Here is a 15,411-nt window from a genome sequence, read left to right on the forward strand (position 1 = left end):
AGACAGATTTCACTTTCTCTAACCTAGGCCTAGACATACTTAGTTCACTACAGATCAGATAGTGGTCTGTATCGTCGAAAAATCCGCGAAAAACTCGTACATTCCTAACAGATTTTCTGAATTCAAAGTCTGTTAAGATATAGTCTATTATGGATCTGGTACCCCTAGCCTCCCATGTGTAGCGGTGAATAGCCTTATGCTTGAAGAATGTATTCGTAACAGCTAAACCCATACCAGCACAGAAGTCCAGCAAACGCTTCCCATTCCCATTAGCTTCCATATCTTCCCCACATTTACCAATCACCCGTTCGTATCCTTCAGTTCTATTCCCAACTCTCGCATTGAAATCGTCCATTAGCACTATTCTATCCTTGCTGTTGACCCTGATCACGATGTCACTCAATGCTTCATAAAACTTGTCAACTTCATCCTCATCTGCACCCTCACATGGTGAATACACGGACACAATTCTTGTCCTAATTCCTCCAATTGACAAATCTACCCACATCATTCGCTCATTTACGTGCCTAACAGAAACTATGTTGCGTGCAATGGTATTCCTGATAAAGAGCCCTACCCCAGACTCTACTCTTCCCTTTCTAACACCCGTCAAGTACACTTTATAATCTCCTATCTCTTCCTCGTTATCTCCCCTTACCCAAATATCACTTACTCCTAACACATCTAGGTGCATCCTCTGCTGACTCAGCTAATTCTACTTTCTTTCTTCCACAAGCCCCATTAATATTGATAGCTCCCCATCGAGTTCCATTTTGTTCGCCAAGTTGTTTCCAAGGAGTCCCTCGCCTGTCAAATGGGAGTGGGACTCCATGACTCCCATAGGTCCGAGGCTTGCTTAAAACTTGATAATAAATTACATCCTCTGAATACTGATTTATTTCAAACTAAAAAATCTGACTTCTTGTAATCTTGCAGGTATTTATTACTGTAGCTTAACAATGCCATGTGAATTTTTGAAAGTGTTTATTGTTTTTATTACCAGTACTGTTGCATAATTAACTATTTTTTTATTTCTCTGTTCTGTGATTTGTATTTGTGTATATTTTGTATTTTTATATTTGTTTTTATATTTGATAATAGTAAAAGTTATGAACAAATTTTGTAATTGGATAAATAAATAAATAAATGAATAAATAAATAAGCTATTACTGTACGAATACAAATATGCAGCGTAAAATGCATGCAAGTAAAAAAAAAAAAAATCTGGGTTTCCATAAGTTGGGTAGTTATTAATTGAAAATTCAATATTACGTTTCCTCGCTTACTACGTTCTCTATACTTGCCACCTACAAAAGTATCTTCTTGAGGTTTTACTGCATCTGGTAATATACCGTATATTAATTAGTCCCAGGAATGGGTGTAATAATCCAGTGACGATGCTGGCTTTTCCCTAAATGCTGGAAAATGTATGCAGGACTTTAAAGACAAAAAATCACACCCCTGCAGTCTGGATTTCATATCCAAATGCAGGGGTGACAATAAAATGAAATGCATATAGATTAGGGACCTCTAGGTTAATAGAACTTAAAACATTTGGGCATTAAATTCAGATATTAAGATGCACAACATCATGTGAGTTGGCTGCGTGGCTTGGGCCATATAGCTGTTAGCAAGCATTCAGGAGATGATGGATTTGAACCCCAATGCCGGCAGCCTAAAGTTGGTTTTCTGATCATCGAATAAGGCCTGTCTGAGTCTGTACTGATGTAAAATCAATACAAAAAAGAGAAAACAGTAGTAATGTTTTATAAAGCTTTCTAATTGGTGCCAATCTCCACAAATTTAAATTCAAAAATTCTCTCCTGCATATATTTAGTTCAGAATCAATTAATATACAACACTGACTTCTACCTTTACACTACGCTGGTAAAAGGATGACTTTTAAAGAAAAATAGCTTTTCATGAAAACATCATAACAATTATAACACTGAAACAACACTAACACATAAATGTTTATTTAAAATACGTTATTAAGTGTTTTTACTACTCCTTTTCAGAGGAATTACTGTATTACTTATTCCATGAACGAACTACCAAGGGATTAAGGTCAGGTAATGTTTTATTAATTTTACAAAACTCTTTACTATGTGTTTGTAATTATTATTTATTCTAATAGACAACTAATATGCCAATAAACCTACTGCCATGAGGCTGATGAATTTGAGAACCTTCAAATACTACTGGACTGGGCCAGGATCAAACCTGCCAACTTGAGCTCAGAAGGCAAGCGCTCTACTGCCCAAGGTAACTAGCCCGGCTCTCATACACAATCATTATTTATCTTAACTGTACTTTAATGGTGTGTGGCCTCCGAAGATGCAATGTGCAGATGTCTTTTGTTGACGCCATACAGGCCACCTGCGCGACAGTGAGCATGGAGTTCTACATATGATGAAACCTAAAACTGAAGTCGGTACACATACCCAGCCCCCAAGCCATTGGTATTAACCAATGAAGGTTAAAATCCCTGACCCAGTCTGGAATCGAACCTGCGACCCCTTGGAACAAAGGCCAGCATGCTAACCATTTAGCCATGGAGCCAGACATGAACAAATAAATGAAACTTGTAATATAATAAATAGGGTTTTTCACAATCTGAAGTTATGCTAAACAATGCTTTATAGTAACTATGAACACAGCAGAGTAGAGACATACTCTACATGGCTGGTGATAATGCTGTTCATGTGTTACTTCAGACTAAGTAGGTCCTCTAAAAGAAAAAAAAAGTATTCTAATGGATCATATATAAAATAAAATTTCAAAAACACAAACATTTTAAACAAACATCGTTGAAATTGGTGATATGATGCTGGTCTGAGAAAATTAGTTTGTTTATATGTAAGTGGTAATTCTTATTACAAACACTTTGAAAAGGCAACAAACCTTCAGCTCTACTCTCTATACCAGGCTGTTGCTGCTGCTGCTGCCATTGTTGCATCTCCTGGTATGGCTGCTGTGGCCAGGAGTTATAATACTGAGGTTCCTGCAAAAAAAAGAAAGTAAATATATTGTACCAGTAATGCCGGTACAGCATTTATTTTGCATTAAATATAACAAAGTATTTCTACCACTTGAGAATACATCACTTGCGTAACTTCCAAAGTGGAGCTAATAAAGTATGGTGCGCTACTTCTGACCACATTAAGTAACACGTCACTCAGGCACACTTGATATTGTTTCATTATATCTCCACTAATTATTATGATACAAAAGAATGAAATAGCCTACAAAATTCACTAGATTTTAGGGTGATCATAACAATATCGTGGTAATTATTAAAGATTTAAATAAGCTGATATAATAAGCGAGTCGTGACTCACAGATCCCACTTCTTGACTATACAAGATAAGCAAAAACTGCACCAGATATCCAGTCAACGATCCACAGCCTTGCCTTACTAGTCAGCACGCTGCTGGACTAGGTCAGACAAACATTACTAAGTAGCGTCAAGTATCGTGCGTGGGCTTGAATTTTCTGCAGTTGCAAATTACGAATCAACATTTGTGATATTCTACTTCTTGAATACTTCCTTTCAAGCAAGTTATTACTATACTAAGCTTATAATACTTTTGAAGTGTTGAACTTATAGCAGTTTCTGTGTGTGTTTAAATCAAGCCAAGAATTGAAATCTTAGGATAAATCTTTTCTTTGTTCTTCGGGATAGAACTTGTAATTTTAATTGTTTCTTTGAGGTAGTGCTTGAGGACTTGTAATTGTTTGGGTGTTAAATATTTCTCCGTATTTCGAGATAGTGTTTGAGAACTTGTAACTTGCGACTATATTTCTGTATTAGTTAATTCTTTGTGCTGCAAGGCAGTGTTCGAGAACTTACATATTTAAACGGTGTAAATAATTTCCAAGTGTTTGTTTAGTTGTACAGATTCAATTTTCGAATTTGTGAATATTTTCTCCTTGTATGATTTCTACAAAGTTGTGGGGCCTTTGTGTGTGTGAACAGTGTTTCGAACGACAAGTAGTGCTTTGATTTTCTTTAAATTAATAAAGAAAATTAATTTCACATCTCATTGTATTTATTTTCAATGTCCATGAACTTTAATTTTCTTCCTCTGCGCTCTTAGTAATAAATTTACCTTTAACTTCAGCAAGCATCTGAATATGTGGTTCCATGGTGATGTCAATTATAGGGTACATGGTTCCATGGTGATGCTAATTGGAAGATACGTGGTTCTATGGTGATGGCATCTGGATACGTGGTTCTACGGTGATGTCAATTGGAGGATACGTGGTTCTATGGTGATGACATTTGGATATGTGGTTCCATGATGATGGGATCTGGATACAAGGTTCTGTGGTGATGTCAATGGGAGGATATGTGGTTCTATGGTTTAGGTAGTCATCACGAACAGATTCTAGGAGTTGTAACATGCTCCCCTACGTCATGATGTCTACCTTTTCAACTGCTCTACTTCTGCTCTTACCTCTGCGTGTGTTCCGTTCGCTCACTCAGCCCGCTGTGTGCTTCAAAACTGCTCGCCCTCCGTCCCCTCCCCTCTGCCGCTGCTTGTCTACGTCACCTTGCGCTCTGGTACTTTCTGGACTCTACTTTTACGATATAAAAGGCTCGCTCTGGCCTCGAACAGGCAGTCGGACTTTTTACAACGAACTGTGTGGAGGGAGGAGTCCATCATTCGCATATACGGCTGGTCCGTATACGATGTTTTACTTTGTCTGCAACTCAAGATCTGAACCTACGACCGCTGGCTGGGTGAGCAATATTAATCTCTTTGTGCTTTCTACTTCTCAATTCTGGAAAACTATTTGCTTTCTCTAATATGCCATTCTGGCTGAAAATGTATCACTACTCTTGTGGCTACAAGACAACATTATAGACCTGTATATTCATTCTGAAGTTCATATTTGAATTTTCCAAATTTTATTCTCCATCTAAAAATTGGTAACTAACATGGTGAACAGACGCAAGAACTGACAATCATATCTGAGACATTCTTGGAACTCTCTTCTACGCCTGGTCTTTGCGAGTGAGCTTACTACTTTTCTAAATTTATTCGCAGGCTGTACCTTTTTCTTTCCCTTCGCCAGCCCTTGGGACATAATTTTCTCCTCCTTTATTCTTCCTTTTATCCTATTCTGGGGGTTTTGCATATTGTACAGTGGCCTTTGTAAATTTTAGAATTCCTTTTTGATATAGTGTGGTGTACATTGATAGGGAACTTGACATATGATTCTAGTCAATCTTTTTTTGTATCAGATCCCCATGTATACTGTGGCATACCAGCCTAGTATTGATAATTTTCTTTCTTTTCCGCTTCAATTTGCTGCCTAGTCTTATGGCGTTACAATTCCTATTTCGATTGTATACAACTGAATATAGTCGCTTATTCAATTAATAATTGTAACCTTGTTCTTGTGATCATTTTTATTGTTTCTATAACACATGTGCATTATGAAAATTTAACTGATTGTATCTTCCTGATTACTGTCCCTCCCTAATTCAAAACTCCTTGTCAACTTGTACTTACCACGTATACTTCTGGAATGGTCTTAGCGTAATGCTTCTTTGTAAACTCTGCTTATTCACTACGATTTCATTCTGAATACTTATTTTAATGGAGAGGTGGTTAAAAGCTGGCCACGCATTTTCTGAAGGTGTGCATCGTTTTCACTGAATACCTTACCTCGCTTCGCCCATGTTTGCTTGCGCTACCACACTGGTCAGACTAGTGTCTTAATTTACTGTCGACTTTTCTGTGCTACGTGTTTTTTTACCTTTATACTTGCTTATTGGACTATTCTATTTATCTACGATAATTAACATTACTTTTATTCGTCACGTCCATCCTTTTACTACCACCTTCCACTACCTACCACACCACAAAATATTTAAAGTATTTGTGCACCCACGTTACAGAGTACACATCATTGCATGAAACTACAAACCTTTATAAAGGTGATATGACCACTGTTGACATAAACCACAATTTAACAAGATTTATGCATACTTTTGGAAAGAAACCTCTCTCTGTACCCAATCCAACGGTATACAGCACACACCCTGCATCTAGCTGCACATGCTCCTCAAGCTAGCCTCAAGTGTTGGCATTTACTGGTACACGAAGAGAATAATTAACTACATGGCTGCACAACATGTAGGGCTTGATTGGAGCTAAATAAATCATGACACCACATCATATAGGACTTCAATGAAGTTACATAATCATAACAGCCACCTTAGGAACTTCAAGTAACAAGAGATGTAACTTATAAAGTTTAAGAGAACTAGAAATTCTCAAGCAAACATTTCTCATTACTTTCAAATAATTTGTTTTTGCTAAGTTGGCGTATTTTACTCTGCTGAGATGGAAAACATAATAGCCGCTATAGAAGCTCTAAGGCTTAGCATGAATGATAAATTAGCTGGGACAAATGCTCAAACAGAAAGTACCCTTAGGGAGTCCAACACAAGAATCAAAATCAGACTTGCCGAATCTGACACTAAAGATTCTTTGCTTTGTAAATGACTTGAGCATTGATAGCAGCGATGTTCAGAATGCCAAAAAAACAACGAGATTATGTTTGAAGCAAACATTAACTTGAAACACAAGCTCACCGAATCCAATAATAACTTAGAATGTAGGCTTACTCAAGCTAGTGTTTGGATTAAGCAGAAGTTCACAGAATCAAACGCCATCATTGAACATAAGTTCACATAGATTAATGATCACTTTCCATGTAATCCCAAAATGGTTAAAGAAGAAATTTGGACTCAAGGAATAAATACTGTTAAAGAGGATTTGCAAAGTATCTTCCCAACTCCCGATAAATTAACTCAAGAAATTTAAAGTTTAAAAACAGAATTTACGGTGCCATGGACAGCTATCTCAGGCCAAGCTAAAATGGCGATCATTCAGGAGACATTATGGAAATTATTTAGAAATGATATTGGGAAGATAACAAAGTCAGTTTACTGAAAAATAGACAGGGAGAGTTTAATAAACGATTTTCCACTCAACTCGAAGGTACTCATTCTCAGATTATATGTATGTATATGTCAGGATGTCACTGACTTAGAGTGAAACCTTCACAAAGGAATCTGAGGGATAGAATATACAGTCCGAGGAGGAGTGGAGACAGTTAACATGGCATGACGCGTGTTCTGTCGAGACACAAGGACGCGCAATGGGTGAATATAACCCACAAACAAAATTCCTCCTAAATTCTAAATTTTAATTATTGAAAACCATGTAAATGATGATAAATTTATGTACTAAATCAATTCTAATAATGTTGGAGTAATTATGGCATTGTGTAACTTGTGATAATAAGAATGGATATTGAAATATTCATGTTCTCAGTACGCTTACACATGCAATGGCATAACTCAGTTTTTATATTTGTTTATATTAGACACATATTTTCTGTATCAAAAGAGTCACATATGATAAACACTCGCTGGATATAAAGGGAAGAGCAGAGGGTAAGAACTGCAGAGGATGTTGAAAGATCAGACTTGATCACACTTCACTTCTGGTCCATTACTTCTTGTTGCTTGTTAACTTGTTCCACACGGTCTCCACACACAAGCTTCATACGTTCCCGGCATATTAATTTTTCACACATTATACAACAAATTTTGATTTTTCTGTCCTTTCTGCTTCCACAGTCTTCCCATCTTCCTGCCCGATGCTTTCCAAGGACAGCACTATTCTTGGCTCAGTTTTTGCAGAAAGTCTATGAATATGACTGGAGATCTGTTAGGGGAGTCAGTATTTTACATCTTGATGCCAAATGTTCCTTTGCAAGATCCAAAAATAGCATTTTCAAGAAATTACAACGGAATGGAGGTTCAAAGTTGAGATTCTTTGATTTGTAGGTGACTTGAGCATTGATAGCAACGATGTTCAAAATACCAAAAAAAAATATTGTTTATGGACAACAAGATTATGTTTGAGAGATTGTGTAAGCACTACATATTTCATCAACCATGTTCTACAAACCCTTTGGTACCATTGTTCAATGTCATTTCTGGCTTCTTCCCGGTGCCAGACTCTTCATCAAAGCTACATCGCGATGCATAGTGGATGCTTGGAGACCCAATGACCACGACAACTACTCTTTCACAGTCACCATTCTCTTGTTCATTTTCCAAATCGTGATCACTTTCTTCGACACAGTCAATTTATGAGTCATCACTAGCAACGATGTCGCAGTCTTCCTTGGGAACATGTAAGAGGTTTGTAATTTCGTTCTGCATCAGAGAGCGATATATATTAAATTCCTGTAATTCACTACAATTTTGTGATGATGATGATGATGATGATGATGCTTGTTAAAAGGGGCCAAACATCTAGGTGATCGGCCCTGTAAAATTTTGTGTAATCTTCATGGTGTGGGTTACTGTAGTCACGTCCTAGTTCGTGAACCATGGGCAACGGCTGAGTGGCCTAGTAAGTGGTCCTGAGAGTCGGGATACCAGTTGCTATGGAATGGGAGTGGGCATCTCGGACATATTCTGAGTCATGGCCCTCCTTGTACTCAGGCGGCTAGGACTATACAATTCACCGGTGGTCCATAACCCGTTAGAGGAGAGATCCTCACTTGGACTATGTGCAAGTAGGGTAGCATCCTGCTTCATGAATTTACCGAGCTCAAAACATTTAAAGCAAGCCTCGGACCTATGGGAGTAACAGAGTCCCACTCCCATTTGACAGGCGAGGGACTCCTTGGAAACAAATTGGCGAACAAAACGGAATTCGATGGGGAGCTATCAATATTAATGGGGCTTGTGAGAAAGTAGAATTAGCTGAGTCAGCAGAGGATGCACCTAGATGTGTTAGGAGTAAGTGATATTTGGGTAAGGGGAGATGACGAGGAAGAGATAGGAGACTATAAAGTGTACTTGACGGGTGTTAGAAAGGGAAGGGTAGAGTCTGGGGTAGGACCCTTTATCAGGAATACCATTGCACGCAACATAGTTTCTGTTAGGCACGTAAATGAGCGACTGATGTAGGTAGATTTGTCACTTGAAGGAATTAGAACTAGAATTGTCTCCGTGTATTCACCATGTGAGGGTCCAGATGAGGATGAAGTTGACAAGTTTTATGAAGCATTGAATGACATCGTGGTCAGGGTCAACAGCAAGGATAGAATAGTGCTAATGGGCGATTTCAATGCGAGAGTTGGGAATAGAACTGAAGGATACGAAATGGTGATTGGTAAAAGTGGGGAAGATATGGAAGCTAATGGGAATGGGAAGCGTTTGCTGGACTTCTGTGCTAGTATGGGTTTAGCAGTTACGAATACATTCTTCAATCATAAGGCTATTCACCGCTGCACATGGGAGGCTAGGGGTACCAGATCCATAAGAGACTATATGTTAACTGATTTCGAATACAGGAAATATGTTAGGAATGTACAAGTTTTCCAGGGATTTTTCGATGATACAGACCATTATCTGATCTGCAGTGAACTAAGTATCTCTAGGCCTAGGGTAGAGAAAGTGAAATCTTTCTGCAAACGAATAAGGGTAGAAAATCTCTAGGACGAGGAAATTAGACAGAAGCACATGGATATGATTAGTGGGAAGTTTCAAACAGTAGACAGTAAGCGCGTTCAGGATATAAAAAGTGAGTGGGTGGCATAAAGGGATGTTGTAGTAGAAACAGCAAGGGAATGCCTAGGAACAACTGTGTGTAAAGATGGGAAAAGGCGAACATCTTGGTGGAATGATGAAGTGAGAGCAGCTTGTAAACCTAAAAAGAAGGCTTATCAGAAATGGTTCCAAACAAAGGCCGAAGCAGACAGGGCTTTGTACGTAGATGAAAGAAAAAGAGCAAAACAAGTAGTTATCGAATCCAAAAAGAAGTCATGGGAACATTTTGGTAATAACCTGGAAAGGCTAGGTCAAGCAGCAGGGAAACCTTTCTGGACAGTAATAAAGAATCTTAGGAAGGGAGGAAAAAAGGAAATGAACAGTGTTTTGAGTAATTCAGGTGAACTCATAACAGATCCGAGGGAATCACTGGAGAGGTGGAGGAAATATTTTGAACATCTTCTCAAAGTAAAAGGAATTTTTTTTTTTGCTATTTTGTTTTACGTCGCACCGACACAGTTATGTCTTATGGCGACGATGGAAGAGGAAAGGCTTAGGAAGTGGAAGGAAGCGGCCGTGGCCTTAATTAAGGTACAGCATTTGCCTGGTATGAAAATGGGAAACCACGGAAAACCATCTTCAGGGCTGCCGACAGTGGGGCTCGAACCCACTATCTCCCGATTACTGGATACTGGCCGCATTTAAGCGACTGCAGCTATCGAGCTCGGTAAAAAAGGAAATCATCCTGGTGGTGTTGCAAATGGCCAAGCTCATGGGGAGGAGGAAAATGATGTTGGTGAAATTATGCTTGAGGAAGTGGAAAGGATGGTAAAAAAAACTCCATTGTCATAAGGCAGCAGGAATAGATGAAATTAGACCTGAAATGGTGAAGTATAGTGGGAAGGCAGGGATGAAATGGCTTCATAGAGTAGTAAGATTAGCATGGAGTGTTGGTAAGGTACCTTCAAAATGGACAAAAGCAGTAATTGCACCTATCTATAAGCAAGGGAACAGGAAGGATTGCAACAACTATCGAGGTATCTCATTGATTAGTATACCAGGCAAAGTATTCACTGGCATCTTGGAAGGGAGGGTGCGATCAGTCGTTGAGAGGAAGTTGGATGAAAACCAGTGTGGTTTCAGACCACAGAGAGGCTGTCAGGATCAGATTTTCAGTATGCGGCAGGTAATTGAAAAATGCTACGAGAGGAATAGGCAGTTGTGTTTATGTTTCGTAGATCTAGAGAAAGCATATGACAGGGTACCGAGGGAAAAGATGTTTGCTATACTGGGGGACTATGGAATTAAAGGTAGATTATTAAAATCAATCAAAGGCATTTGGGCTTCAGTGAGAATTGATGGTAGAATGAGTTCTTGGTTCAGGGTACTTACAGGAGTTAGACAAGGCTGTAATCTTTCACCTTTGCTGTTCGTAGTTTACATGGATCATCTGCTGAATGGTATAAAATGGTAGGGAGGGATTCAGTTAGGTGGAACTGTAGTAAGCAGTTTGGCCTATGCTGACGACTTGATCTTAATGGCATACTGTGACGAAAGCCTGAAGTCTAATATCTTGAAATTTGAAAATAGGTGCTTTGAGTATGGTATGAAAATTAGCCTCTCGAAGACTAAATTGATGTCAGTAGGTAAGAAATTCAACAGAATTGAATGTCAGATTGGTGATACAAAGCTAGAACAGGTCGATAATTTCAAGTATTTAGGTTGTGTGTTCTCCCAGGATGGTAATATCGTGAGATTGAATCAAGGTGTCGTAAAGCAAATGCAGTGAGCTCGCAGTTGCGATCAACAGTATTCTGTAAGAAGAAAGTCAGCTCCCAGATGAAACTATCTTTACATCGGTCTGTTTTCAGACCAACTTTGCTTTACGGGAGCGAAAGCTGGGTGGACTCAGGATATCTTATTCATAAGTTAGAAGTAACAGACATGAAAGTAGCAAGAATGATTGCTGGTATGAACAGGTGGGAACAATGGCAGGAGGGTACTCGGATTGGGGAGATAAAGGTTAATTTAGGAATGAACTCCAAGGATGGAGCTGTATGCATAAACCACCTTCGGTAGTGGGGTCATGTGAGGCGAATGGAGGAGGATAGGTTACCTAGGAGAATAATGGACTCTGTTATGGAGGGTAAGAGAAGTAGAGGTAGACCAAGACAACAATGGTTAGACTCAGTTTCTAACGATTTAAAGATAAAAGGTATAAATGAGGCTACAGCACTAGTTGCAAATCGAGGATTGTGGCGACGTTTAGTAAATTCACAGAGGCTCGCAGACTGAATGCTGAAAGGCATAACAGTCTATAATGATAATGTATGTATGGATGTACGTATGTATGTTACTGGATAAATGCACATGTACTATAAAGTGCACTTGTGTAATAATAATTACTCCACTGTTCATCCATAAAATCGAAGTAGTTAACTATAAACAACAATCCATTTCGAATTAGCTTGGGTAATTTTTACACATATGCGCATCCCTATGGGTTATACATCTACTTCAAGAACAAACAAATTATGAGCGACAAGGTCTCACTTTTAGAACACAGAAACATACCCATGTCATCACCTAGTTCGTGTTACTACCATAATTAGAGTTGAAGATCAGAAACTGGTTAAACTTTCAGGAAAATAGTACATCGCTAAGGAAAATCTAGTCTTCATGGAAGAATACTTTCAGGAGAACAAATTACTACTGGACAGACAGCTACGTGTTGTGTTGAAGTTATTACAATGAGATGCCCTCTCCATTTAAATTTAGTTTCTATACAACTAAGAGTATAAGGAAGCTCTTCTTGAAAATGTTTGGAGAAACTTAACATCTTCCAAAGCTGCAATTATATTCAAGGAAATATAATACATCAGTAAATTCATCTAGGTATTTGGACTATTTCAGTTCTCAGCTTAAGAAAATGCAATTCCTCAATCTGTTGTAGTCTGAAGAAGAATTTTACAATTGGCTTAACATCGTACCGACACAGATAGGTCTCATGGCGACAATGGGATAGGAAAGGGCTAAGAGTAGGAAGGAAGCAACTGTGGCCTCAATTAAGATACAGCCCGTTCGTCAATATTTTCAGCGATCTCTGTTAAGGGTGTCTTCGGCTGAGATATGTAGCATTTGCAGGTCTTCTTTGGTATTTCTAAACTAGGGAATTGTGATTTTGGGGTTTGATTAAAAAAAGTGAAAGATTTCTTTCGTTAACTTTCTTCCGTCCATTCTTTTCAGATGACTGTAAAATCGTGCCCGTCTTTTTCTGATTGTCTTGATTTATAAATTTCATTTTTCAGTATTGATCAGGTGGAACTTTCTTTTCCTTTTATGACAATTTTTCTGATTGTGTCGGTAATATTGTAATATAATTATATTGTATTATTATCACCATCATCATCATCCTCCTTAACAAGAAACCAATTTGGCATTTACAAGTCAATCAATCAACCAATGTTCTAAAGCCGATGTGCGACCATTCTCTTCTTTCATTGGCTGTTCATTTCAGTTCCATGTAATTGTCACAACCTAACCTCTTCTTGATGTCATCTAAATACTTCTTCCTAGGTCTTCTTCCTTTCTTGCCCGGTACTTTCCCTTCAAGAATGTTAGTGATTAAAGTGTTGTCTCTGATGACATGTCTAATAAATTTTAAATTCCTGTTTTCCATTTCTTTTAATAATCTTCTCTCTTCTTTAACTTCCCTTAAGACTTCCAGGTTGGTTTTTCTTTCCGCTCGGTTCGTTCTGGGAAAAAACTCTGACACAGAATGGGCATCGAAATTCACCACAGACTGAGTTCGAACCATTCAATCTTGCCTCCAAGAAAACACGCATGGTTATTGCATTACCAAGCTTTGTGTTTTTCTCTATATGTTAAAATTAAATATAACTATTATGATCATTACCATAATCATACCAAATGTAAGCATCTCAACAGAATACTGAATACAAATAGAAGGGCACCTACAGTCGGTATGTGCATGTGCGCAACAAATGGAGGGCTGGCATGTATCTCCCTGCACAGTCAAGGGCCTAGTGGTGACACTATTATAAAGCTTTTCACGCATTGTTGTTTAAAAACTTACATTTGAACAAGACTACTCGGTGAACACCATTTTTCATCACCACAAATATTAACCACTCACAATCTGAATACTGCACACTGTCGTCCTTTTTACACATAATGCTAAGGAAATATGTTATTAAATGTTATGCTTCGCAGAAAGTGTATGGGATTTTGTGTTCAGTATAACTGAGTGTGCAGCTGTTGATCTACGTTTACTAGTTCTATTGCATATGCTAATAAGACAATTTTTGTTGAAAACTAAATGTGTCCATTAAGAGTGGCAATTTTTTATCTAGTATGTCGTGAATAACATGGTGTGTAGGCCTAAATGTCATGTGTTCACCATTTACCATTATGTAGGTTTAAGGGACTAACGTTCACCATACAAAATGGGAGGTTCTCACATTGGACCCCTCTTACTTTTTGCAGCTGTAGAAATTAACGAAAAGAAAAAGGGTTTTGAATATATAAATAAATATGGTAATTTTCATGTATGATGAATGAATGAATAAATAAATAAATAAATAAATAAATAAATAAATAAATAAATAAATAAATAAATAAATAAATAAATAAATAAATAAATAAATAAATAAATAAATAATACAGTAACACCTCATTACTGCATTTTCTAGCTTCGCATGTCATAAATTCCAAGTCTTGAGTCCCACTGCATATAAAAATAACCTCATTTATAATATCAGGAATATTTGCCAAAACCTCTCAATACAAACACATTTTTACTAGCCTTAAAAATTTTCTTTGTCATTGCTTGTAAAAGGAGTGTGATTTCCAACAGAGATAAAAGCCCTAGGCACAGGAACACCAAACATATTTTAATTTTTTAATGTGAGGAAAGTAGAGTAGAACCCCTTATAGCATAGCAAAGAAAAATAAATGTTACAGCTAAAATAAAGATTTTAGTGATTAAGGAGTGAATTATTAGCAGAAATCATGTGCAATAAAGCAATCTTACCTGACTGCTCTGCACAAAATCCATGCCTTGATATTGTGGCTGCAATGAATCACCTTCGGAATAACTAAGGTTAGAAGTGGAACCGTAACTTGGACCTTCCTGTTGAAGAGCTCCACTCTGAAATAAAAAATGAACATATTTCACATAAGCACAAAATGCACAAATAAAATTAAGCACTGAATCACATGAAAATTTGAATTATATTAGGAAAGTGTAGGAGTAAAATTCTTAGAAACTGTGCTCTTGCAGGCACATAAGTGCTGCTGAATAGTGAAAGACTAGAGGCAAAGAAAAGGTATGTATCATCATGAAGAGGGACAGAGGAATACACATAAAACAAAAGTTAAGATACATGACAGGTTCATTAAACTGGAAATTCAGTTGCAGAAAGTAACAAAGTCTTTGTTTCAAACATTTTTCCCACATACTGGAAATAAAGAAGACCAATACCAGTGTTTGAAAATTGAGGGAAAAAAATATACAGAGTAAAGAGTAATGACAGTGGAGATATGAATGCACAAGCATGAAGAGACAGAAGAGGTGGAGAAAGATATTGGGATCTCCATGAATATAGCATATCTACACTGCAAACAACTGCACTTTATATACCATATATACATGAATATTCCACATGTATATTTTCCACAATTTAAAAAAGTGTGGGCATTATTTGAAGTAAGGTTGGTACTGCTTCACCTCAAGCAATGGACCCTGTTATACTATACCGCTGTGGACCTCGGTCTGTGTGATGATGGTAGTAGGTTAG

General features: G+C 37.7%; 1 protein-coding gene across 3 annotated transcripts in view; it reads right to left on the reverse strand.

Annotated features, from left to right (window-relative positions):
- Positions 1-15,411, reverse strand: part of Sec16 (Secretory 16) — a 753,833-nt gene that overhangs the window by 324,726 nt on the left and 413,696 nt on the right. For all 3 annotated transcript variants that reach the window (XM_067137541.2, XM_067137539.2, XM_067137540.2), the window contains exons 20-21: positions 14,646-14,762; positions 2,905-3,004 (exon numbers count right to left, since the gene is read on the reverse strand). In XM_067137541.2, coding sequence (XP_066993642.2) covers positions 2,905-3,004; positions 14,646-14,762 — 217 coding nt within the window. The remainder of the gene's footprint in view (positions 1-2,904; positions 3,005-14,645; positions 14,763-15,411) is intronic.

This window comes from Anabrus simplex, chromosome 1, assembly GCF_040414725.1.
Source record: "Anabrus simplex isolate iqAnaSimp1 chromosome 1, ASM4041472v1, whole genome shotgun sequence".
In the NCBI taxonomy this organism is placed as follows: Eukaryota; Metazoa; Arthropoda; class Insecta; order Orthoptera; family Tettigoniidae; genus Anabrus; species Anabrus simplex.